At 41.6% G+C, this 25,756-nt stretch overlaps 2 protein-coding genes across 2 annotated transcripts in view; both read left to right on the top strand.

Moving 5' to 3' along the window:
* Positions 1-13,120: 13,120 nt before the first annotated feature.
* LOC100011519 (methionine aminopeptidase 2-like) lies at positions 13,121-14,744 on the top strand. The gene is given in 2 exon segments (XM_016428477.2): positions 13,121-13,508; positions 13,511-14,744. Coding segments are annotated over 2 exon segments (1,434 nt in total). The 5' UTR covers positions 13,121-13,171; the 3' UTR covers positions 14,608-14,744.
* A 3,224-nt stretch (positions 14,745-17,968) lies between these two features.
* EIF4EBP2 (eukaryotic translation initiation factor 4E binding protein 2) overlaps positions 17,969-25,756 on the top strand; it is a 28,391-nt gene continuing 20,603 nt past the window's right edge. Inside the window, exon 1 of the mRNA XM_001374925.4 lies at positions 17,969-18,395. Within this exon, the coding sequence (XP_001374962.1) occupies positions 18,236-18,395 (160 nt within the window). The 5' untranslated portion in view covers positions 17,969-18,235. The remainder of the gene's footprint in view (positions 18,396-25,756) is intronic.

Genomic DNA, 25,756 nt, shown 5'->3' on the forward strand with positions numbered 1-25,756 from the left:
ATAATGTAGTCTGACCTATTTAAGAAAGCCCAGGGATGTCGAGTCACTTGTATGGATGGTCACACATGGAGTCAGTGGCATGACCAGCATCTGAACCGAGATTCTCTGGCCCTAAATCCCAGGCTCTAGCCACTGTTCTAGGCTGCTTCGATGTAAAAGCACTCAACATTTGTTGGAAATCCAATCTATTGTCAAGACACAATGCAGAAGCAACATTTGAGTGTAGAGGGAACAGCAACAACTCCTTACACTCCAGACGGGGGGACTTGATGATTTGTTGCTTAGTCGTTTAGTCATGTATGACTCTTGGTTACCCCCTGGACCACGGATACTGTCCACGGGACAAGATGACAAAGATGCTGGAGTGCTTTGCCATTTCCTTCTCTGGCACATTCAAATAGGGGAGTAGCTTGAGAGTTCAAATCACTTCAGGCTGGGGTCTCCTTTGTGGGGGCTGTATCTCCCAAAGGTGGGGAGAAGAGGCTTTCTCTCTCCTCCCTGCTCATCCATGGAAACTTCTCACCCAGGAGCGGGGCCCCAAGAAGGAGACACTCATCCAGTAGCTGGAAATGCAGTTCTAATGAGCCTCTATCGAAGCCAGATTTCAAAAAGAAGCCCAGCTCCTTTGAGAACACACAGAAGATAAAGGCACTGAAGAAGAGGTCCAACGAAGCCACATAGAATCGGGAGTGGAGAGGGGTAGACAGAGGAAGCAGCCACAGAAAGCAGAATCCCTGGTCTAGAAGGGAGGCTCTGGTGTCTGTTAACTCATACCCTTCCTCAATGATGTGGATGAAGGCTACCAAATTTACAGCGGACACCGTGCCAGGATGGACAGCTAAAATACTAGAAGACGGAGTCAAGATCCAAAAAGATCTCAACAGGTCAGAACATTGTGCTGAACATGAGATGTTTTTTAATTTTAATTTTAAAAAATATTTTCTCATGGTTACATGATTCATTTTCTTTCCCTTCCTTCTTCCCTTCCTCCTACCCCAGAGCCAACAAGGAATTCCACTGGGTTTTACAAATGTCTGAATATAAGATAATATAAGAATAAGATGAAATTGAATAGTCAATCAAGGAGCATTTTAAAAAAAAAACCCTTACCTTGCATCTTGGAGTCAATTGGCTCCAAGGCAGAAGAGTGGTAAGGGCTAGGCAATGGGGGTCAAGTGACTTGCCCAGGGTCACACAGCTGGGAAGTATCTGAGGTCATATTTGAACCCAGGACCTCCTGTCTCTAGACCTGGCTCTCAATCCACTGAGCTGCCCCCTCAAGGAGCATTTCTAAATCACCTACTATGTGCCAGGCACTGTGCTAAGTGTTGGGAATACAAGGAAAGGTTAAATAGAGACAGTACCTGACCTGAAGGGGCTCATATTTTTACCTGGGGAGATAACACGTAAGCAACTACGTAGGGCAGATTGGTGGCAGTCTCTGACAGAAGGCATTAGGGAGGGCTAAGATAAGTTGCTTGCAGAAGCAGGAATACCCTTACTATCTGTCTTAAGAATAATTCTAAGTATCTGTTCCAAGACAGAAGAGTGGGAAGGGCTAGGCAAGTTGGAAGTGACTGAGGCTAGATTTGAACTCAGGTCTTCCTGAGTCCAGTCCTTTATCCACTGTAGCTGCCCCAGACTGAGAGCTCTTTAAACTGAAAGTGAGAAGCCTTCTAGAGCCCAAGAAACTGTCTTCAAGTGTTCGTTTATAGGATTGTCACAGAGAAGAAGGGTGAGACTTGTTCTGTCTAACCCTACCTGACAGAATAGGAGAATTAGGAGAAATTGGAAAGGGGAGAATATTGAGAGAACTTCCTAACCATTGAATTGTCCCAAATGGACAGTTCTGCCTTGGAAGATAATTTCCCTGTCATCAGATGATGGAAGAGTACTTGTCAGGCATGTGCTATAGGGGAGAATCTGCTTTTGATGCGGGTTAAATTCATTTTCCTTGAGGGGTCTTTTTTTGGGAGATTCTGTGATGCTTGAAACTCAGACCGATTTAGTGACTTCTTCATGGTTACACAGCAAGTGTCAGAAACAAAATTCAAACCCAGTCCCCAAAGCCATCTGAGCCCCCTCCCCCCCTACTTTCTTTACCATGGCAATTAGTCACATTCTACAAAGCTCAGAGAATGAAGAGCTCTTTTTTGTTTCAGCCTGTCCACTATGAAGTCATCCTGTGATTTCATGATGCTTCCAGGGGCTTTCTGCTGGATCTAGTCCACATAACCCACCCCCCCTTCTCTAACTTCCATGGTGCTTATTATATCTACCTTACTGTATAATATTTTCATTCCCATACTCCCTTTAATGGTTCAGATCTCACTGTAGCCTCACTGCATGCAACTCTTTTTTTTTTTACTTTACTTTCTGTCTTAGTATCTATACTAAGTATCAGTTCCAAGGCAGAAATGCAGTTTGGACTAGGCAAGTGGAGTTAGGTGATTTATCCAGGGTCATACAGCTAAGATGTATCTGGGGCCAGATTTGAACCAAGGTCCTGGCTCTCTATCCACTGGGCTACCAAGGTGCTCCACATATAATTCTTTTTTTTTTTAATTTTAATTTTATTTGGCCAATTTAGAACATTATTCCTTGTTTACAAGAATCATATTCTTTCCCTCCTTCCCCTCCCCTCCCCTCCCCCTTCACAAAGTCAACACGCAACTCCACTGGATATTACTTGTATCCTTGATCAGAACCTATTTCATGTTGTTGATATTTGCACTAGGATGTTCATTTAGAGTCTCCATCCCCAACCATATCCCCTCGACCCATGTATTCAAGCAGTTGTTTTTCTTCAGTGTTTTTACTCCCACAGTGTTTCCTCTGGATGTGGATAGTGTTCTTTCTCATAGATCCCTCAGTTGTTTAGGATCATTGCATTGACACTAATGGAGACGTCCATTACGTTTGATTGTACCACAGTGTATCAGTCTCTGTGTACAATGTTTTCCTGGTTCTGCTCCTCTCACTCTGCATCAGTTCCTGGAGGTTGTTCCAGTTCACATGGAATTCCTCCACTTTACTATTCCTTTTTGCACAATAGTATTCCATCACCAACATATACCACAATTTGTTCAGTCATTCTCCAATTGAAGGGCATCCCCTCATTTTCCAATTTTTGGCCACCACAAAGAGTGCAGCTATGAATGTTCTTGTACAAGTCTTTTTCCTTATTATCTCTTTGGGGGTACAAACCCAGCAGTGCTATGGCTGGATCAAAGGGCAGACAGTCTTTTAGAGTCCTTTGGGCATAGTTCCAAATTGCCCTCCACATACCATTCTTTTTTTTTTTTTTTTTTTAAATATATTTTATTTGATCATTTCCAAGCATTATTCGTTAAAGACATAGATCATTTTCTTTTCCTCCCCCCCACCCCCCATAGCCGACGCGTAAGTCCACTGGGCATTAGATGTTTTCTTGATTTGAACCCATTGCTTTGTTGATAGTATTTGCATTAGAGTGTTCATTTAAAGTCTATCCTCTGTCATGTCCCCTCAACCTCTGTATTCAGGCAGTTGCTTTTTCTCGGTGTTTCCACTCCCATAGTTTATCCTTTGCTTATGAATGGTGTTTTTTTCTCCTGGATCCCTGAAAGTTGTTCAGGGACATTACACCGCCCCTAATGGAGAAGTCCATTACGTTCGATTATACCACAGTGTATTAGTCTCTGTGTACAATGTTCTCCTGGTTCTGCTCCTCTCGCTCTGCATCACTTCCTGGAGGTTGTTCCAGTCTCCATGGAACTTCTCCACTTTATTATTCCTTTGAGCACAATAGTATTCCATCACCAACATATACCACAGTTTGTTCAGCCATTCCCCAATTGATGGGCATCCCCTCGTTTTCCAGTTTTGGGCCACCACAAAGAGCGCAGCTATGAATATTTTTGTACAAGTCTTTGTGTCCATTATCTCTTTGGGATACAGACCCAGCAGTGCTATGGCTGGGTCAAAGGGTAGATATTCTTTTGTCGCCCTTTGGGCATAGTTCCAAATTGCCCTCCAGAATGGTTGGATCAGTTCACAACTCCACCAGCAATGAATTAATGTCCCCACATTGCCGCATCCCCTCCAGCATTCATTACTTTCCTCTGCTGTTATGTTAGCCAATCTGCTAGGTGTGAGGTGATACCTCAGAGTTGTTTTGATTTGCATCTCTCTGATTATAAGAGATGTGGAACACTTCTTCATGTGCTTGTTAATAGTTTTGATTTCTTTATCTGAGAACTGCCTATCCATTTCCCTTGCCCATTTATCAATTGGAGAATGGCTTGATTTTTTGTACAATTGATTTAGCTCATTATAAATATGAGTAATTAAACCTTTGTCAGAGGTTTCTATGAAGATTTTTTCCCAATTTGTTGTTTCCCTTCTGATTTTAGTTATATTGGTTTTGTTTGTACAAAAGCTTTTTAGTTTGATGTAGTCAAAATTATTTATTTTACATTTTGTGATTCTTTCTATATCTTGCTTGGTTTTAAAGCCTTTCCCCTCCCAAAGGTCTGACATGTATACTATTCTGTGTTTACCCAATTTACTTATGGTTTCCTTCTTTATGTTTAAGTCACTCACCCATTTTGAATTTATCTTGGTGTAGGGTGTGAGGTGTTGATCTATTCCTAGTCTCTCCCACACTGTCTTCCAATTTTCCCAGCAGTTTTTATCGAATAGTGGATTTTTGTCCCAAAAGCTGGGATCTTTGGGTTTATCGTATACTGTCTTGCTGAGGTCATTTTCCCCCAGTCTATTCCACTGATCTTCCTTTCTGTTTCTTAGCCAGTACCAAATTGTTTTGATGACTGCTGCTTTGTAATATAGTTTGAGGTCTGGGACTGCAAGGCCCCCATCATATGTGTTTTTTTTCATTATTTCCCTGGATATCCTTGATCTTTTGTTCTTCCAAATGAACTTTGTTATGGTTTTTTCTAAATCAGTGAAGAAGTATTTTGGTAGTTCAATGGGTATGGCACTAAATAGATAAATAAGTTTGGGTAGGATGGTCATTTTTATTATATTGGCTCGTCCTATCCATGAGCAGTTAATGTTTTTCCAATTGTTCAAGTCTAGTTTTAGTTGTGTGGCGAGTGTTTTGTAGTTGTGTTCATATAGTTCCTGTGTTTGTCTTGGGAGATAGATTCCTAGGTATTTTATTTTGTCTAAGGTGATTTTGAATGGGATTTCTCTTTCTAGTTCTTGCTGCTGAGCTGTGTTGGAGATATATAGAAAAGCTGATGATTTATGTGGGTTTATTTTGTATCCTGCAACTTTGCTAAAGTTGTTGATTATTTCAATTAGCTTTTTGGTTGAATCTCTAGGATTCTTTAAGTAGACCATCATGTCATCCGCAAAGAGTGATAACTTGGTCTCCTCCTTGCCTATTCTGATGCCTTCAATTTCTTTATCTTCTCTAATTGCTACTGCTAGTGTTTCTAGTACAATGTCAAATAGTAGAGGTGATAATGGGCATCCTTGTTTCACTCCTGATCTTATTGGGAATGCATCTAGTTTATCCCCATTGCAGATGATATTAGCTGTTGGTTTTAGATATATACTGTTTATTATTTTTAGGAATGACCCTTCTATTCCTATGCTTTCTAGTGTTTTTAATAGGAATGGGTGTTGTATTTTATCAAAGGCTTTTTCTGCATCTATTGAGATAATCATGTGGTTCTTGCTAGTTTGCTTGTTGATGTGGTCAATTATGTGGATGGTTTTCCTAATGTTGAACCAGCCCTGCATCCCTGGTATGAATCCTACTTGATCATGGTGAATGATCCTTCTGATCACTTGCTGGAGTCTTTTTGCTAGTATCCTATTTAAAATTTTTGCATCTATATTCATTAGGGAGATTGGTCTATAGTTTTCTTTCTCTGTTTTTGACCTGCCTGGTTTTGGAATCAGTACCATGTTTGTGTCGTAAAAGGAGTTTGGTAGAACTCCCTCTTTGCTTATTATGTCAAATAGTTTGTATAGTATTGGGGTTAATTGTTCTCTGAATGTTTGATAGAATTCACAGGTGAATCCATCAGGCCCTGGGGATTTTTTCTTAGGAAGTTCTTTGATGGCTTGATGGATTTCAATTTCTGATATGGGATTATTTAAGAATTCTATTTCCTCTTCTGTTAGTCTAGGCAGTTTGTATTTTTGTATATATTCATCCATTTCTCCTAAATTGGTGTATTTATTGCCATATAATTGGGCAAAGTAATTTCTAATGATTGCCTTAATTTCCTCCTCATTGGAGGTGCTGTCCCCCTTTTCATCTTTAATGCTGTGAATTTGCTTTTCTTCCTTCCTTTTTTTAATTAGATTGACCAGTACTTTGTCTATTTTGTTTGTTTTTTCAAAGTACCAGCTTCTTGTCTTATTTATTAAATCAATAGTTCTATCACTTTCGATTTTATTAATTTCTCCCTTAATTTTTAGGATTTCTAATTTGGTTTTCTGCTGGGGGTTTTTAATTTGATCGCTTTCGAGTTTTTTCAATTGCATTTCCAATTGATTGATCTCTGCTCTCCCTTGTTTGTTAATATGAGCTTTCAGGGATATGAATTTGCCTCTGATTACCGCTTTGGCTGCATCCCAAAAGGTTTGAAAGGATGTTTCGCCATTGTCATTTTCCTTGATGAAATTATTAATTGTTTCTATGATTTCTTCTTTAGCTAAACGGTTTTGGAGTATCATATTGTTTAATTTCCAATTGGTTTTAGATTTGGTTTTCCATGTACCATTACTAATCATTATTTTTATTGCCTTGTGATCTGAGAAGGCTGCATTCATTATTTCTGCTTTTTTGCATTTGTGTGCTATGTTTCTGTGACCTAATGTATGGTCAATTTTTGTGAATGTGCCATGTGGTGCTGAGAAGAAGGTGTATTCCTTTTTATCCCTATTTATTTTTCTCCATATGTCTATTAATTCTAATTTTTCTAAGATTTCATTCACTTCTTTTACCTCTTTCTTATTTATTTTTTGATTTGATTTATCTAAATTTGATAATGGTTGGTTCAAGTCTCCCACTAGTATGGTTTTATTGTCTATTTCTTCCTTCAATTCTCCTAGTTTCTCCATTAGAAATTTGGGTGCTATATTATTTGGTGCATACATGTTGATTAATGATATTTCCTCATTGTCTAGAGTCCCTTTTAACAAAATATAATTACCTTCCCTATCCCTTTTGATCAGGTCTATTTTTGCATTGGCTTTATCAGATATCATGATTACCACTCCTGCCTTCTTTCTATCAGTTGAGGCCCAGAAGGTCTTACTCCATCCTTTAATTCTGACCTTGTGGGTGTCAACCCGCCTCATGTGTGTTTCTTGAAGACAACATATGGTAGGGTTTTGGATTCTAATCCATTCAGCTATTCGTCTACGTTTTATGGGTGAGTTCATCCCATTCACGTTCAAAGTTATGATTGTCATTTGTGGACTCCCTGGCATTTTGATTGCCTTCCCTAATTCTAACCTTTTCTTCTTCGGCTCTACCTTTTAGTCCAGTGATTTACTTTGAATCAGTCCCCCTTGTCCCCTCCCTTGATGTTTCCCTTTTTAGTCCCTCCCTTTTTGTTCCCTCCCCCTCCCCCCTCTCTTTCCCTCCCTTTTTGTTCTCCCTCTCCCCCTCCCCCCCTTGGTTTTCCCTTCTCCTTACCCTTGTTGGGTAAGATAGAATTCAAGATCCCAATGGATCTGGATGTTTTTCCCTCTCAGAGTTGATTTCCCTGAGATTGAGGTTTAAGTAACCCCCCCCCCCCTCTCTTCCTCTCCTTCTTATAGGAGTTTTCTTCCCCTCCCCTTCCCCTGTGAATCTTTGTGTGAGAGCCATTATTCTATTTGGTCTTTCTTTACCCCCTATTTATACATTACATTTTCCCCACATATTAGTATACATAGGTTGATATAAATGTAGTCCTTATAGAAGAGAGTTTGAGTAAAAGAAGATAGCATTTTTCCCCTTTCCTTAATATTTACCTTTTCAGGTATTCCTTGCTCTTTGATTTTCGGTATCAAACTTTCCACAGAGCTCTGGTCTTTTCTTTGCAAAAAGTTGGAAGTCTTCTATTTTGTTGAATGCCCATACTCTCCCTTGGAAGTATATAGTCAGTTTTGCTGGGTAGCTGATTCTTGGTTGGAGACCCAGCTCTCTTGCCTTTCTGAAGATCATGTTCCATGCCTTACGATCATTCAGCGTAGAACTTGCAAGGTCTTGTGTGATCCTGATTGGCATTCCTTTATATCTAAATTGTCTTTTTCTGGCTTCCTGTAGGATTTTTTCTTTTGTTTGATAGCTTTGGAATTTGGCAATTACATTCCTGGGAGTTGTCTTTTGGGGGTTTAGTGTAGAAGGTGTTCTGTGAGCTCTGTCAGTGGATGTATTGCCCCCTTGTTCTAGAATCTCTGGGCAATTTTCTTTGATTATATCTTGTATCACCATGTCCAGTTTGGTGTTTATTTCTGGCTTTTCTGGGAGTCCAATTATTCTTAAATTTTCTCTTCTCCCCCTGTTTTCCAGATCTATCACCTTGTCGGTGAGATATTTTATGTTCTCTTCTAATTTCTTGGTGTTTTGGCTTTGCTTTATTAGTTCTTGCTTTAAAGCCTGGTTTTCTTTTACAGTTTGGTCAAACTGGTTTTGTAGATGCGTGAATTTCTTTTGCATCATTTCCCACTTTTCCTCCCAGAGGGCTTCCATCTTTTTGGTCCTTTCTGATTCAAATTCTTCATGGGTTTGTGGAGAGTTTCTATTTCCTTTGGAAGATTTTGGAGAATTTTCTTGTATATCTTCTTCTATCTGCTCTGTATTTTGTATTTTGGCTCCATAGAATGTGTCCAGAGTCGCCCCTTTCTTCTTATTTTTCTTGGTATTTTGGGGCTTCTGTGCTTCTGTGGAATTTGTCATCTCTGAACGTGGAGGATTGGCTTTTCTTGTCTTTGTCTGGTGATCAGTGGCTTTAGTCCTGGGCAGATGTTGGTTCTATGAGCGTTCCCTGGGTTAAACTGAATATGCCTCACTGGAACTGGAATGGAAGGGTCGGACCACGAGGCCACACTCTCCTCCTGGCTCGATTTCCGGAAGTTGCCTTCAGAATCCCTGGCTGTGAGGCTGTTTCGTAGGCCTGCGGGGGGATGGGCTGCCGCTTCCCCAAGCTCCGAGAGCACAGACTTTCACTGAGACTTGGATAGCAGGATCCAGCCCGTGAGGCTGTCTTGCCCGCCCTGAGGGTTGCTGTTGTTTTGACCAGCTCTCTGCAGCGGAGGCCCCAGGCAGTAACTTTCACCCGGACCGACAGGCTCTTTGCAGCGGAGGCCCCAGGCAGTAACTTTCACCCGGACCTACCGGCTCTCTGCAGCGGAAGCCCCAGGCAGTAACTTTCACCGGGACTGGGACTTGGGTAGAAGACCCTGAGGGTTGTTGTTCCTCAGACCCTGCTCTCTGAGCCCGGCGCGGCTGCCGCTTCCGGGAGCCTTGGACTCTGCGCTCCTACCCCTGAGGTCCGAGGGATCTCGGGTTCTGGCTTTTAAGGGGAGCCGTACCTTTTGAACCGGGTCCAGGTCCAGGAGGAGGGTTCCCAGGGTCTGTGCTGTTGATCGTTTTGAATTTCGGCGCCTTAGGAGCTTCTAGTTTGAGATCGGTCGGGAAGGGTTTTCCGGAGATCTGAACTTCAGCTTTCTCTAAGCCGCCATCTTAACCGGAAGTCCCACATACCATTCTTAATAAAGGTCCTTGATGTCCAGCCAACAGTACTGGGGGCTTTTACATACATTGGATGTGTCTGAATGATATTAGATAACATTTATATAGCCCTTTAAGGTTTACAAAGCACTCTACAAATATTATTCCATTTAACCCTCAAATGAAAGGGTAAAGGTCCGAAGCACATCCTTGGGAGAAAGATGCTATGATTATCCCCATTTTACATATGAGGACACTGAGGCAGGCAGAGGTTAAATGACTTACCCAGTGTTACCCAAGTCATATCTAAAGCTGGATTTGAACTCAGATCTTTCTGATTCCAGGTCTAGCTCTCTATCCACTATGTCACCTAGCTGAGTTTACCAATGGACCACACTGGTTGGCCATCTGCTTTCTCTTACTCGACATATGCGTTCGCCTACCTCCGTTGCTGGCTCTTTGATGATCTCTTAAACTGTATCATTAAGCCTTCATTATATCCTGTTCTGTTCTCTAATTATCCACCCTGCACAATTTAGCACTTTATTTTATCAGCATAGAATGCTGATATAATTGTTTAATGTAAGTCTCACTTCACTAGTGAAATTGCAAGTTCTGTCTGGGAGAGGCACCATGCCTAACTTTACCTTCATAATGACAGGCACAGGATGGGCTCTGAATATTTTTTTTTTGCCCCTAAATTCTAACTTTCTCTCTTAGAATTTATACCAAGTATAGGTTCCAAGGCCAAAGAGTGGTAATGGCTAGACATTGGCGGTTAAGTGACCTGTCCAGGGTCACACCACTAGGAAGTGTCCAAAGTATCCACCTAGCTGCCCTACTCTAAATATGTTTTGATGGACTGACATTGATCTAGGGTAAATCATACCCATTCTTTGTGGCTCAGTTTCCTCTTCTGTAAAATGAACAAATTGTGTTAGATAATTTAAAGATGAATAGGTGTCTTTTAGCTCTTAGAGTACAAAGGGCTACTATGTGGGACATTCTATGCCCTCAAAATTTCCAACTCTGACTTTCTGGTGTAAAGATAATTTTAGGGTTGTGACTTAAATCTAAATTGGTCACCAGGGAAAAAACCCCAAATAAAATACCCAAGTCAGTCTGGAAATTTATGGTAATTTAAATTAATATAGAGGGAAGGATTTAAGGAGCAAGAGGGAAGAGGGTATAGGATTTCTCCCGCCTGGCCTGTGCCAAGGGGAGTTCAAGATTTCTGCCGCTAAGTCTCTGAAGGAGATTAGAGGCTTCTAAGAGGATAAGTTTGGAAAGTAAAGGAGAAAAAACTCAGCCAGAAACTCACCACTGAACCAGACAATAGCTTGTAGCCATGTCAAGATGCTGAAAGGCTCAGCACACTGCCACCAGCCAAATCTCCACCGCCAAAAGGTCCCGGAGAGAGGAAGTGAGCCAAATATATAGATCTTTTACCCATGTGTCCCCTCCTCTAAATGCCCATTCTTTAGTTCTCATCTTCTTTGATTAGATTATATCTTTTGAGTTACTTAACACTTTTTTTGTTAAGTTCACCTTTTGTAAGTTACTTGAATTTTTTTGTGATTAATTTAGCCTTTATAGTTACTTAACACCTTTTTGTATTAAGATCTAAAAATAGACTTAACTTAAAGTTCTAGCTTTACTATAAAGTAAGAACTAAGTATCTTCATTGTTCAATCAGGAGATTACAACTTTATCTTCACCATAAAGTAAGATCTAAGTAGGGTGGAGTAATTTAAAGTTCACAGGACAATCCTGATTTTGTTAGACTAAGTAGGGTAGAGAAATCTAAAATTCACAATCCCCCCTGATGATGATTGGGAGACTAATCTCCCCAACTGATCATTAAACATAATCATCCTGCACCTCCAAATTTTCTAACTGCAGGTGCACACATACATTTCTTCTAAGAGGAAATTACAATAATTAGATAGAAGAGGGAAATAAAGAAAGACAGACAGTAAAACCAATGTTTGCTGGATACATTTACAAAAACCAATTAGGGGGCAGTCCCCTTTTGGCATAGGAGTATACATTCAAATAAATGTTCAATCAAACTTCAGTTCAATCAACCACACCCAAATTTCATTCTGGATCTTCTTGATGTAGTGTAGGTTTTCTGGCATCTTTCTGCAACAGTTCATTCTCTGGATTTAGGAGTTAGCAAGCTTCTTCCTTGAAGATCTTTTCTTGAACAAAATTTCAAAATCTTGGATTTTTATTAAAATATACTGGGTTACAAAGCCCATCTTGTGAGTAATAGTAAATCAGCATAGTAAATAACAAATGTGCACTGAAGCCAGGAAATTTTGTTTATACTGTTCAGTAGTTTGAGTACTGTCTGACTCTTTGCGACCCCATTTGGTGTTTTCTTGGCAAAGATTCTGGAGTAGTTTGCTATTTCCTTCTTCAGATCACTTTACAGATGAGGAAACTGAGGCAAGTAGGGCTAAGTGATTTGCACAAGATCATATAATTTAGTAAGTATCAGAGAACAGATTTGAACTCAGAAGTTGTTTTCCTGACTCTAGGCTGGGTGCTTTATCCCCTGTATTACCTAGAGGGTTTATCTCCCACTTCTGATTCATATTAGTGGTGTGATGCTAAGCAAATCACTTAATATCTCAATGTCTTTCTTAAAGTATGATCTATGATCTATAAAACCCTGGATGTCCTTGAGACCCTTTCTGGGAGTCCTTGATGGCAAAATTATTTTTGTAGTAAGGCATTTTAATTTCCAATCCAGTAAACATTTTCATAATAAGAAATTTAAATTTCTAATATGGTAAATATGGATAGCTATTATCTGTATAAACAAAATCACCAAGAATTTTTAAGCTCACACAGGTTCTGAAACCAGTCTTTCCAAGGGAGTTTCCAGTCACACTTGAATTACAGGTCCAGTTCCCAACCCTAAAATCGTGTACTTTTATCCTTATAACCAGTCTGGGAGGAAGTTGTTACCCCCATTTTACAGATAAAGAAATGGAGACAGAGAATCTATGTGATTTTCATAGGATCATATAGCTAAATTGAGATGGATTTGAACTCAGGTCTTCCTGAGTTATTTAGTGCTCTATTCACTATAATATATCATATGATTAAATGTTTCCTTTGCTAGAATGTAAACTCCTGGAGGGCAGGGACTGGTTCCTTCCTTCCTTCCTTCCTTCCTTCCTTCCTTCCTTCCTTCCTTCCTTCCTTCCTTCCTTCCTTCCTTCCTTCCTTCCTTCCTTCCTTCCTTCCCTCCCTCCCTCTTTCCCTCCCTCCCCCCCTCTTTATTTCCCCTTACCTTCCACAGAAAAGTGGTCAGGGCTAGGCAATGGGGGTTAAGTGACTTGCCCAGGATCACACAGCTAGGAAGTGTCTGAGGTTGGGTTTGAACCCAGGACCTCCTCTCTCTATCCACTGAATGGGCTGCTGCGGGGAGCGGGCCTTTCTAGCCTGCCCTCTCGTTCTCTCTTTAGCAACATGGCGGGCGTGGAGGCGGCGCAGGCGGCGGCCGCAGAGAGGCACCTGAACGGCGAGCTGGAGCCGGACGACAAGGACGACGGCGCGGCCGCCACGGCTGAGGAAACGGCCAAGAAGAAGTGCCGCAAGAAGAAGAAGGGCAAGGCCGGAACCGCAGGACAACAGGAAATGGAGGGAGAATCGGGGACTTCTATCAATGAGGTAGTCAAACAGCTGGAAAAACAGGCCCTGGAGGACAAAGAAAAAGAGGATGATGATGAAGATGGAGATGGAGATGGAGATGGAGCAGCTGGAAAGAAAAAGAAAAAGAAGAAAAAGAAGAAAGGACCGAAGGTACAGTGCCACCCTCAGTGCCCATATGTGACCTGTATCCCAGTGGTGTGTTTCCAAAGGGCCAAGAGTGCGAGTACCCCTCAACACAAGATGGGCGAACAGCAGCTTGGAGAAGCACAAATGAAGAAAAGAAAGCGCTAGACCAAGCCAGTGAGGAAATCTGGAATGATTTTCGGGAAGCTGCCGAGGCACACCGACAAGTAAGGAAGTATGTGATGAGCTGGATCAAGCCTGGGATGACCATGATCGAGATCTGTGAAAAACTGGAAGATTGTTCCCATAAGCTAATAAAAGAGAATGGCCTAAATGCAGGACTTGCCTTCCCTACAGGCTGCTCCCTCAATAACTGTGCAGCCCATTACACTCCCAATGCTGGAGACCCCACAGTCTTGCAATATGATGATATCTGCAAGATAGATTTTGGAACACACATCAGTGGTAGGATTATTGATTGTGCTTTTACTGTCACTTTCAACCCCAAATATGACACATTGTTAAAGGCTGTAAAAGATGCTACTAATACTGGAATAAAGTGTGCTGGAATTGATGTTCGCCTTTGTGATGTTGGTGAGGCCATTCAGGAAGTTATGGAATCTTATGAGGTTGAAATTGATGGCAAAACATATCAAGTGAAACCCATTCGAAATCTTAACGGGCATTCAATTGGGCCATATAGAATACATGCTGGGAAAACGGTGCCCATTGTCAAAGGAGGAGAAGCAACAAGAATGGAGGAAGGAGAAGTATATGCCATAGAGACCTTTGGCAGTACAGGGAAAGGTGTGGTACATGACGATATGGAATGTTCGCATTATATGAAAAATTTTGATGTTGGACATGTGCCAATAAGACTTCCAAGAGCAAAACATTTGTTAAATGTCATCAATGAAAACTTTGGTACTCTGGCCTTCTGCCGCAGGTGGCTAGATCGCCTAGGAGAAAGCAAATACCTGATGGCTCTCAAGAATCTGTGTGACTTGGGCATTGTGGATCCCTATCCTCCCTTATGTGACATCAAAGGCTCCTACACAGCACAATTTGAGCACACCATCCTCTTACGCCCAACATGCAAAGAAGTTGTCAGCAGAGGAGACGACTATTAAACGTAACCCGAGGCCACTTCAGCCGCTTTGTATTCTGGGCTTTGTTGGGTGTGCAACATATTGTCTGTTTTTAACAGTGGACCTCTGTAATACTTTCCCATGTGTGAAAAGGAAGGAATTCAGTCAAAGGCAAGTCTTCTAATGTAACTAACTGAGGAAAAAGCTTTCAGGGCTTTAGAGAAATTTCACAAATGTTAAAATGTTGAATATTTTCTGTTCAGGAAAATGTGCTATGAAGCTCAATTTTTAGTTTGGAATGAGTTATACATTTTGTTTTGAACATTTATTCTAAAAGATGCTTTTCAGATATTTATATTACCATATTCCTTGAATGCTTTGAATGACCACCCAATTCTACTACACTTAAGCCTTCTGGTATATTGCCTTTTAAACTTCCTGGATTCCATTTTGTAAAAAATAAAGACAAATTTTCAGATCTAAGAGAAAAAAAAAATCCCCAGGAAGTGAGCGAATTCCAGAGGCTGTTCCCTACCTCACTTCCTGTGTCTCACAAATGCCAATGGTTGGCTCTAGCTTGGCTTAGGACAGCCCAGGTGGGCAGTTAGTTATTTCTGATTTGTCATTGACTAGCACATACCCGTTTAGTGTGGGTGTGCACAATTTTTGGGTGCTAGACCAAGATGGAGACTTTTTAAAATTCACAATACCCAGCTTCCCCCTCACTTTTCTTTTTGTACCCATGGTGCTTAGCATACAGTAGACACTTAATAAGAGTTTTCTTGATGGATTGCTGGAGTATTGAAGTCCAAACTCAGGTGTCTAGGCAGCTACTCAGAACAGTAAGAGAACATGATACTAGAAATCCTAGGTTCTCTAGGGATCAGCTAGAAGTCTTTCCGATAAGATCAGGCGTGAAACAAGGATGTCCACTTTCACCATTATGATTCAATATTGTATTAAAATGTTAGCAATAGCAATAAATATGAAAAAGAAATTGAAGGAAAAATGAAATAGAGGAAACAAAACTATTACTTTACAAACAACAGGATGGTATAGTTAAGGAACCTTAGAGAATCAACTAAAAAACTAACTGAATTAATGTAGAACCCATATTTCCAATTGATTCTAAGATGGAAGGTAAGGGCTTAAAATCTTTAACACAACTTTAGGAAAATTGCAGAATGTAAAATAAATATACAACCATCAGCATTCCTACAAATTACCAACAAAACCCAGCAGGAAGAGATGGAAAGAGAAATTGTATTCAAAATAATTGCGGATAGTATAAAAAACTTGGGAGTCTATACCTGCCAAGGTTTATACAGTAACTACATGAAGACATTTACAAAAAGCTTTTCACGTTCATACAAATCTAAATAATTGAAGAAATATTTATTGTTCATGGGTAGGCCTAACCAATATAATCAAGATGACAATACAATCAAATCAATTAATTAATTTAATGCTATACTATAAAATTACGAAGGAATTATTTTATAGAATTAGAACAAAATAAAGCATGTATCTGGAGAAAATAAAGTCAAGAATTTCACGGGAATCAATGTAGCAAAAAAGTGAAGGAAGGGGGCTGAGTAGTAATAGATCTCTATATTATAAAGCAGTAGTCATCAAAGCAGTTTGGGGCTGGATAAGAAATAGAGTGGTTGGTCAATGGAATAGGATAAATAAACAATATACTGAAGTAAATGATCACTGAAATCTAGTGTTTGATGAACCCAAAAAGTCTAGCTATTGGAGTGAGAACTCACTATTTGACAAAAGCTGCTGAGAAAACCGTAAAGGAATTTGGTTATCTGGCTACACTGATTATTAAGATAAGCTCAAAATGGACACACCATTTAGATACAAAGGGTAAGCTCCATCAAGGGAGCACAGAAAAAATTCAGAACTGTCAGAACTATGGTTAAGGGTAGAGTTTATGAACAAACTAGAGAAAGAGAAGATCAGAGGAGGAAAATATAACATTAAAAAGTTTTTTTTTGCAAACAAATCAATGCAGACAGGATTAGAAGAAAAGCAGGAAACTAGGAAAACCGATCTTAAGTATCTCTGCTAAAGGTCTAACTTCTCAAATCTATGAGGAAATGATTCAAATGTTCAAGAATAAGAGCCAGTCCTCTGAGCAATGGTCAATGGATAGGATCGTTCTGAGAAGAATATATCAGAGCTATCATTAATCGTATGAAAAAGTGCTCTAAATCACTAATAATAAGAAAAAAGTAAATTTAAAATATCGGAAGTGCTACCTCACACCAATGGAACTGACTAAAATGGCAGTAAAGGAAAATGACAAATGTTGGAAAAGATCTGGAAAAACGACACCCTCTTGGTGGAATTGTGAACGGATCCAACCATTCGGGAAAGCAATATGAATCTATGCTCAAAGGGGTATAAAACTGGGCATACTCTGATCTCAGATACTTCCCGGCTGTGTGACCCTGGGCAAGTCACTTAACTCCCATTGCCTAGCCCTTACTGCTCTTCTGCTTTGGAAGCAGTATTGATTCTAAGACGGAGGAGTGAGGGTTAAAAGAGAAACCAAACTTTGCGCATACCCTTGGACCCAGCAGTGCCACCCATCACCGGGTCTGTAGCCCAGAGATCAAAGACAGGGAAAAGGACCCACTTGTACAAAAACAATAGCGGCTCTTTCTGTGGCTCCCAAAGAACTGGAAATCTAGAGAAGCCCCTCAGTTGGGGAATGGAAAGACAAGTTGTGGTCTATGCTAGAGATGGAACACTAGAGAACCACGAGAAATGTACAAGACGATGGCAAACCTGGAAGTGCTACAGAGGGAAGTGAGCAGACCCGGAAGAACTAAGTACATTGTGAAGCCCTTGTGTGAATGGAGTTTGAAGCCAATTACGGCTCATTATTCCTTTTTTTTTAAACCCTTACTTTCCGTTTTAGAATCAGCTGGAAGTGCGGGTTCCAAGGCAGAAGAGCAGTAAGGGTTAGGCAAGTGGGTTTAAGTGACTTGTCCAGGGTCATACAGCCAGTGAGTGCCTGAGGTCACATTTGCACCCAGGACCTCCAGTCCCTGGGTCTGACTGTCTACTGAGCTCCCTAAGCTGCTCCAGGCAGTTTTTTACTCGGGGATTTTGGGGGCCGTTTTCTTGCACAACATGGCTAGTGCGGAATTATGTTCTGCATGACCACACATGTATGACAGCTGTCGTATTTCTTACCTCCTGGCAGAGAACTTGAAACTGAATCTCAACATTTTTAAATGTACAAAAAGAAAGAAATCCAGTAGGCAGGGCTGGAGACCCGCAAGGGTTAATCAGTACCCCAGGCTGGAACTGGCGATTCCAGGCCGGGGCCCAGACCCCTCCTGCCCCTCCCCCTCCATACATCACGTCCGGCTGCCCCGCCTCCCTTCTCCGCTTCCGGTCGTCGTCGCCGCTGCTGCTGCTGCTTCTGCTGCGGGGCTGAGGCGGAGGCCGAGTGATCGGGCGGCGGCGGCGGCGGCGGCGGCGGCGGCTGACGGGGAGGAGCCGGTGGGCGGGCGGAGGGAGGCGGCGGCGGCTTCGGGAAAGAGAGGGAAGCGGCAGTGAGTAGAGCGAGCGCGGCAGCAGCCCCGCCCCGCCGCGTCTAGACCCGAGTCCGCTGCCGCCCCCGCCCGCCCGCCAGCCCGCCCCAGCCATGTCCGCTTCGGCCTCGGGCAGCGGCCCCGGGCCCGGCCCCCAGCATAGCCAGAGCCGGGCCATCCCCACCCGCACCGTGGCCATCAGCGACGCTGCGCAGCTACCTCACGACTACTGCACCACGCCCGGGGGCACGCTCTTCTCCACCACGCCGGGGGGTGAGGCGCGGCGAGGGGGAGGGGACGTCTACACCGGGACAGGTTGGGGAGGGGCTCGTCTACACCTGCGAGGGAGACCATGACGGCTCTGAGAAGTTAGAGAAGCAGCCAGCCCCAAGGCTGCCCAGGTGCATGGGGAGGGCTTCAGGAAGTCCTTTGAAAGGCTTGGAGGGGACGGGGGTGCGCCGGGGCCTGCAGTCTATGCCTGGGAGCGGGGACTGCGACCGCGGGGAATCGGAGGGCACCCAACCAACTCCGTGTCCCGCCCCCGTCTCCTCCTCCCTCCCCAACCAGGCGGGCTGACTCCGACTCCCTTGGATCCAACTTTCCTCTATTCCCCTCCCCCCCAGGCCTTTGAGCCCCGCGGCCTCTTGAGCTTCCCCCCTCTCCCAGATTTCTTCACAGTCCTTGGAAAAGCCTCCAACACTTCCTAGCTGAGTGACCCTGAGGCTTACCCCTATTGCCTAGATCTTCTGCCTTGGGACCAGTAGGCTATTGATTCTAAGGCGGAAGGCAAGATGAAAAAAATATTCCTGGTCAAGAGAATGGGTTTACATTTCCCCCCATAAATTAGCACGCTGTTGATTTTGAGTCTCTTCTGGGACTCTTCGGGGCCCTGGAAGTTGATCCGTTTCGCTGTTATGAATCCCAAAGAGAAGCTTGGGGTTGGGGGACGAGCCGGTGCGTCTTCCCCGGGCTCGCCGCACCATTGTTTACTTTGCATGAAAGTATCCTGATTGGTTGGGGCTGGTGGCGAGTTGGGGTCCTGCTCTGGGCACTGATGGCGTTTGTCTGGGTACCAATCCTAATCACAAGGTGGCTTCCAAAAATGGGGTGCGGCTGGAGAAGGGGGTGGGGATCGGGCCCGGAGTAACAGATACTTGTCTGGTTGGCTTGTGGAGGGCCAGGGCTTTGCCTTTTGGGATGCTGCTGGTGAATTTGCAAATAATAAATTGTGGGGGTTATTTGAAGGGGGAAAGGGAGGATTTGAGCCCCCTCTCTTTTCTAATCGTGCCTCTTGGGCATTCCTGTGCACTCCAGATCATGGGTCCAGTCTGACACCTCAGATCTGAGTGACAAACATTTAAAGTCTTTCATTTATGCTTTCAGGTTTGCAAAACTCTTTTCGCACTTTAAAGCTCCATGTACTTCCTCTATAGGAGCTGAGCCGCTTAGGACACTGATTGAGCTCTAGGTTGTAGGGTTCTGCACACACTAGTGCAGAAGAGCTTGGCTTTAGGGGAGAGCCTGGTGCCTCCTGGAGGCAGTGGCCTGGTCCTTAGAAATTTATCTGTGTTGAGTGCTGGATTTGAGGAAGTGCTTACTTTGAGCTATGCAGGACATGAAGCCAAGTTGTTTACCAGGCCTTGCTCCTAGCCTGATCAGTGCCAAACCAACCTACTGGTTCAGTTGTCTAGTGTCAAAATATTTGTAAACCAGGAATCACTCTAAATTACTCTAAATTAGAGTTATAACCTCCCCCCCCCCCCCCCATTTGAATCTACTCTCTGATGCTTAAACAATAGTTTTTTAACTCTTGAGCTTGATTTTACAGCTTCCTCTTTGTTCATGCTATAGTCATTTTAATAGGTTTCTTTCAGTGTAGAGGCACAGTCCTTATAATTTTTACTATATAAAAGGTAATTGTAATTCCATGGCCATGATTCCACTTGGGGAATAGATAAGGATTAAAAGGATGTAGTAGGAAGTTTTCTATTAAAACAGCTAAGCTGCTTTAATCTAAATAATCTTGCAGGCTTGCTTTTAAAAATGTCTCATTGTTCCTAAAATTGACTGAATTTTTTCCCCTAGAAATGTTTGCCCATTTTCTTCTCCCTTTGCTCAAGTGTGAACTTGGGAATAAAGATTTAGAATTGAAAGGGACTTTCAGGACCAATTCCAGCTCCTTTATGACACAGATGAGTAAATTGTGGTTTACTCTGCGTCCACCTGAGGTCACAAATTATAAGCTGCCTAGCTGGGGTTTGAATGCAGGTTTCTGGCTCCAAAATTTTTCCTACTACATCACCTATATTTCATATATGCTGCAACTAGTTTTTTGTTTCAGGGTCATTTCTTGGTGTCTCGATTGGTCTATGTTTTTGACAAAGAAATTGAGATTTGTGGATAGAACATTGAATAGGGTCCAAATCCTGCCCATACAACTTATTAGCTGTGTGACCATGGATAAGTCTTAATTTGTCTGTCCCTCAGTTCCCTCATCTGTAAAATAAGGAGGTTGCATTTAATAGTCCTCTAGGGTGTCCATCCCTTCAAGCTCTAAAATGTGTGGTCCTATGAAAAATCCTGGATATTAATGAAAGTTAATAGTCAATAAACTTTTATTAAGTACCTAAACTGTTCCAGGCACCATGATAGGTGTGAGGATGCAAAGATTAAAAAAGCAAAAACCAGTTCCCACTCACAATCTAATGGGGGAGACAACATGCCAATAACTGGACAAATAAGATATATACAGAGTAAATCGGAAATAATCAGCAAAAGGAAGGCTCTAGAGTTAAGAATGAATAGGAATGGTTTCCTGTAGAAGGTATGATGTTAACTAGGATTCAAAGGAAGCCAGGATAGGCAGGAAGCAAAGCTGAGGAAGGGGATTACATGCATAGGGACAGCAGTGAAAATGTCTACAATCTGGAGGAATAGCAAGGAGGTTAGTGTCATTGTATCGAGGAGTATTGGGGGCAGGCTGTGGAAGGTTGGGTTATGAAAAGCTTTGAATGCCAAACCAGATTTTGTATTTGATCGGGGAGATGATAGAGAGCCATGGGAGTAGGTGAGTGACATGGTCACACCTCTACTTTAGGAAGGTCATTTCTACAACTCAGTGGATGATGGACTGGAATAAAGAAATTTGAAGCCTGTTGCAGTAGGTCAGATGTGAAGGGTACTGCACCAGGACAGTATCAGAAGAAAAGAAGGCATGTGCTAAAAATGAACAGCTCCTGGCAACAGATCAGAAACGGGAAGTGAAAGCCTGAAGAGTTGAAGATGACACCTGGGTGATCCTCTGAGCAGTAATAGGAAAGTTTGCAAGGGGGAAAAGGTTTGAGGCGGGGAAATAAGTTCAGTTTTGGACCTGTTGAGCGTAAGATGTTTCCAGAATATCTAGTTTAAGATGTCCAAACCACCATTGGAGAGGTAAAACTGGAGATCAGCAGAGAATTTAGGCTTTACTCCATGAATAAGGTATGTTCATAAGATTCATTCACAATACTACATTAACACCAACTTTAATCTAGAGAGCCTTTTTACTTTAATTAGTGTAGTAAATAAAAACATCAAAATAAATACTTTCAGATATTGTTCTGCTTTGGAGCTCTTCATCTTAGATTAGAGGGCTAAAATGGAGACTTGGGTAGTATTGGTTCTTCTCTTGATTAAAGAAAATACACCATCATTTATTTTTCTTGTCCAGCATGTTGATAGTAGAAAATAGTTTTGAGGTAGCATGGATATTTGCATACTCCATAAAAATAATGTTAAATTTCTTTAATTGGAAATTTCCTGTGGCCTGCTCTTATTCTTCCTGCTTTTTCTTGTGTCTCCCCCTTTTTCTGAATTCAAGCCAGTTCAATGGGTATCTTCCATGTACATATGTATACTGTGTACAGTGTACTACAACCTAGAAAGAGAAAGAATGTATAATCTTGAGGAGACAACATTGACCAGAAAAAATAATAAATCAAGTGCCAGAGTTCAGAATTCATAAAAATGACTAATCTGTTGGTTTTACTTGAAAATAACAAGTCAGTAGGAAAGAAAGAGATGAATCTCTTTTTTTTATTACTTTAGAAATGTCACAGTCTTATATGTAGAAGAAACACCAAAATGAGAGTTGATGACTCAGTTTGCCAAAAACACCAGACAACACACAATCTAGTGTGTTTATACATGCATATATATAATTTAAAGTTTTATAAAATATATAAAACTTTTCAAAAAGAAATTTCAATTATACATAGAAACAATTTTTGACCATTGTTATCTGACAATTTGTGGTCCAGATTCTTTCCCTTCCTCCCCCACCCTTTCAAAAGGCAGTAAATAGTCTGGTATAGGCTATACCAGTGCTGTCATACCATATATATTTCTATATTCCTCATGCTGTGAAAGAAGGCACAGTTCATATACATAATAAAAAACTCATGAAGGAAATAAAGTGAAAAATGGCATGCTCTCATAGTTCCTTCTTTGAATATGGATAGCATTTTTCGTATTGAGTTTGTAAAAATTAAAATTAAATCTTAATAGTAAAAGTATTATATTTTAAGGGATTTATTAAAGATCATTGGGATTTAAGGAATAAAGAGGATACAAAATAAAGACCTGCCCATGGCTGATTAGCCATTTTCAAAATCCCCACTCAACACCATCACCATGCTGGCTGGCTGCCAAAAAAAGAGGGCACAGGACTACCCACTGAATATTTATTTCTTGTTCAGGAAGTATGTAATGACAGGAAGTCAATGGGTTCCCAGGAAATGTAGTTCTTTTTTTAGGGTAACAGATTTTCAATTATACAAGTTCTTTGGGTTTATCTTGGAACCTTGCTTTGCTAGTAATTAGTTCTCTTCAGTGACTCGCCCAGGGTCACACAGTTGGGAAGTGGCTGAGGTCACATTTGAACCTAGGACCTCCCATCTCTAGGCCTGGCTCTCAATCCACTGAACCACCCAGCTGCCCCCTTTCTAGGTTTTTCTGACCTTGTTCTGTTTGTCATATCTTGTAGTACAATGGTATTCCATTATATATATTTTAAAACTCTTACTTAAAAACTCTTAGTAACAACTCTGAGACAGGCAAGGGTTAGACAATTGGGGTTAAGTAACTTGTCTAGGGTCATAAAGCTAGGATGTGTCTGGGGCCAAATTTGAACCCACGACCTCCCAACTGCAGGCCTGGCTCTATTTGCTGTGCCACCTAGCTGCCTCTTCTTTATAATATTTTTTCTTTTGTGAGCCTTGGTCTATCACTGATCAGATTATAATATTCTATTTTGGAAAAGTTTCACAAAATTGCTCTGGTAGGAATTGGAGAAGGAATGGTGGTCAAACATCTGTTAATTTGATAAATGAAACCTTGTTTTTACCATGAGCATATGCCCTCACCCACTGTGGAGAAAGGGTTATCATGTGGCACTTTCCCTAGTTTGTAAAGAAGTTTGTTTACTTGTTTTTACATTGTCTTCATTTCTAAATATGTCTCTTCTCTGTGTTTCCCCCCCCTCCCCCCATTATTCCCAGATATGAAAGGAGTGCAGAAGGGAGAAAAAGGGAGCAATTTAGCAAGATCTGCCAGCATAATGTTTACCCAAGTGTTGAAGAAGGGAGAGCTGTTTTCTTATCTCTGCTCTAGAGCTCTGAGCTTGCTCATTATGATTACTACATCCAATTTTCAGTTTTTATTCTTTGAAGTAACATTTTGTAGTTGTGATGTAGATTCTTGCTTGCTTCTACTTCCCTTGGCATCACTAGTCATTCTTTCTTATGGAACAGTAGTATTCCTTTGCATTCAGGTACCATAATTGGTTTAGTATTCTCAGTTTCTAGTTCTTCAATAGGTCGTTTTCTTCTCTGACAAGGAACAGAAAAATGAGGCTGTAAAAAACCATTCCCTGCTCCTGAAGAATCTCAGACATTAATCTAGGCATTTTACAGAGGAAGAAATTGAGGCCCTAAAGGATGCCGAGCACCTTATTCACTATTTCGCATGGTAGGTAGCAGAATTAGCATTTGAACACAGGTCTTTGGACTTCAAGTAAAGATCCCATCCCATTCCATTTTAAAAATATGATGATTTTCTAAAATTACCTTGTTTCTTTTTGTTCTGGAGGCAGTATCTTTAAAGGATCCCAAAGCCCTCTTTTTGAAAGGTATTTTAGGGACTGATTAAAGTTATAGAGATTATCCTTTTTTTTACAAATTCTCTTTTTCATTTTCTATGTACAGTGCTTCACTGATCATGAAATGTTCTACTCTGTTCTTCGTTCTCTTAGATATTTGTAGGACCATTTTATAGATTTGAAAATTCTAAATCTCAGAGTTTCAAGATTTATTCTAGGTTACACAGCTACTAACAGAACTGGCACTGGCCCTCCACTTCTAACTTCAAATCTGAGTCTGGTTTTGCATTCTAATACTACTCCTGTATGTGTTTCCTCAAGCCAAACAGTATTTAAAAGCCATTCTCTAACTATTGGGCCATGTGGGAGTGTAGTCAGTGATGTTTGTGTGGGTCTAGGAAGAAGGAGAAGAAATTACATTTAAAGAAAAAAGTGGCAGCAGCAAGGCATTCCCCAGACATTTATTACCTACATGGGCCCTGGGTGCAAGGCTGTTGGCTAGGTCCTGGGATATGGAGAGGGAAAGTTTAAACCACCAGCTCCAAGTACGAGTTTCTTTCCTACACTTCCATGAACTGTTGCGAAGTGAAATAAGCAGAACCAGGAGAACGTTAGACACAGTAACAGAAACATCGAGGGATGATCAAATGTGATTGGGGCAATGCAGTGATCCAGGACAACTGTGAGGGACTTACACATCCAGAGAAAGAACTGTGGGAGCAGAAACAGAAGAAAATATATAATTTATCACTTGTGTGTATGAGTATATGATTTGGGTTTTTGAGGTTAAAAGATTACTGTTACAAAAATGAATAATGGAAATAGGATTTGAGTGATCATATATGTATAACCCAGTAAAATTGCTTGTCAACTGGGGAGGGGAGGGAGACAACAAGAATCATGGAAAAAAATTAAAAAGTAAAATTCAGTTTTTAAAAAACGTTTCTTTCCTGGGAGAGAATTGGGCTTTATGGGCAGAAAAGGAAAAACAGCACTACTGCTTGCTCTTCCATGAAGTTTCTGGACGACCTTGAGCAAAGTCACTCTGTCTGAGTTTATATTATGCCAATCACACTCCTGGAGCCAGGGAACTCCTCCTCTCTCTGGGCTCTTGTCCCTGTTGACAAAGGGAGTTCATTTCCATGTATAGGAAATGCCTGAGGAATAAAACCACAACAGAAATGAGTTGCTTCGATGCTCACCTTCAGATGCCTTGGATAACTGCTAGCTTGTTTTCTTGGGGGAGACTGACATTAACCCCCTGTTAGCCTGCTGGCTGTGAGACTGTATGAGCTTTGCAAGCTCCTGGGTTGGGATTTACAGATCATGGTCAGCTGATTGTTCTTCCTAAATACTGTTCTGCTTCCTTTCTCTGTGCCTTTCTTTGCACAAGCTCTCTCCCTATGCCTGGAGTGTAATTCCTCCCAACCTCTGCCTCATGTGGAATCCTTGGCTTTCTACAAGACCCAGCTCAGGTGCCAGCTGGTCTCACTTGCCA

This window comes from Monodelphis domestica, chromosome 1 (assembly GCF_027887165.1).
Source record: "Monodelphis domestica isolate mMonDom1 chromosome 1, mMonDom1.pri, whole genome shotgun sequence".
Lineage (NCBI taxonomy): Eukaryota > Metazoa > Chordata > Mammalia > Didelphimorphia > Didelphidae > Monodelphis > Monodelphis domestica.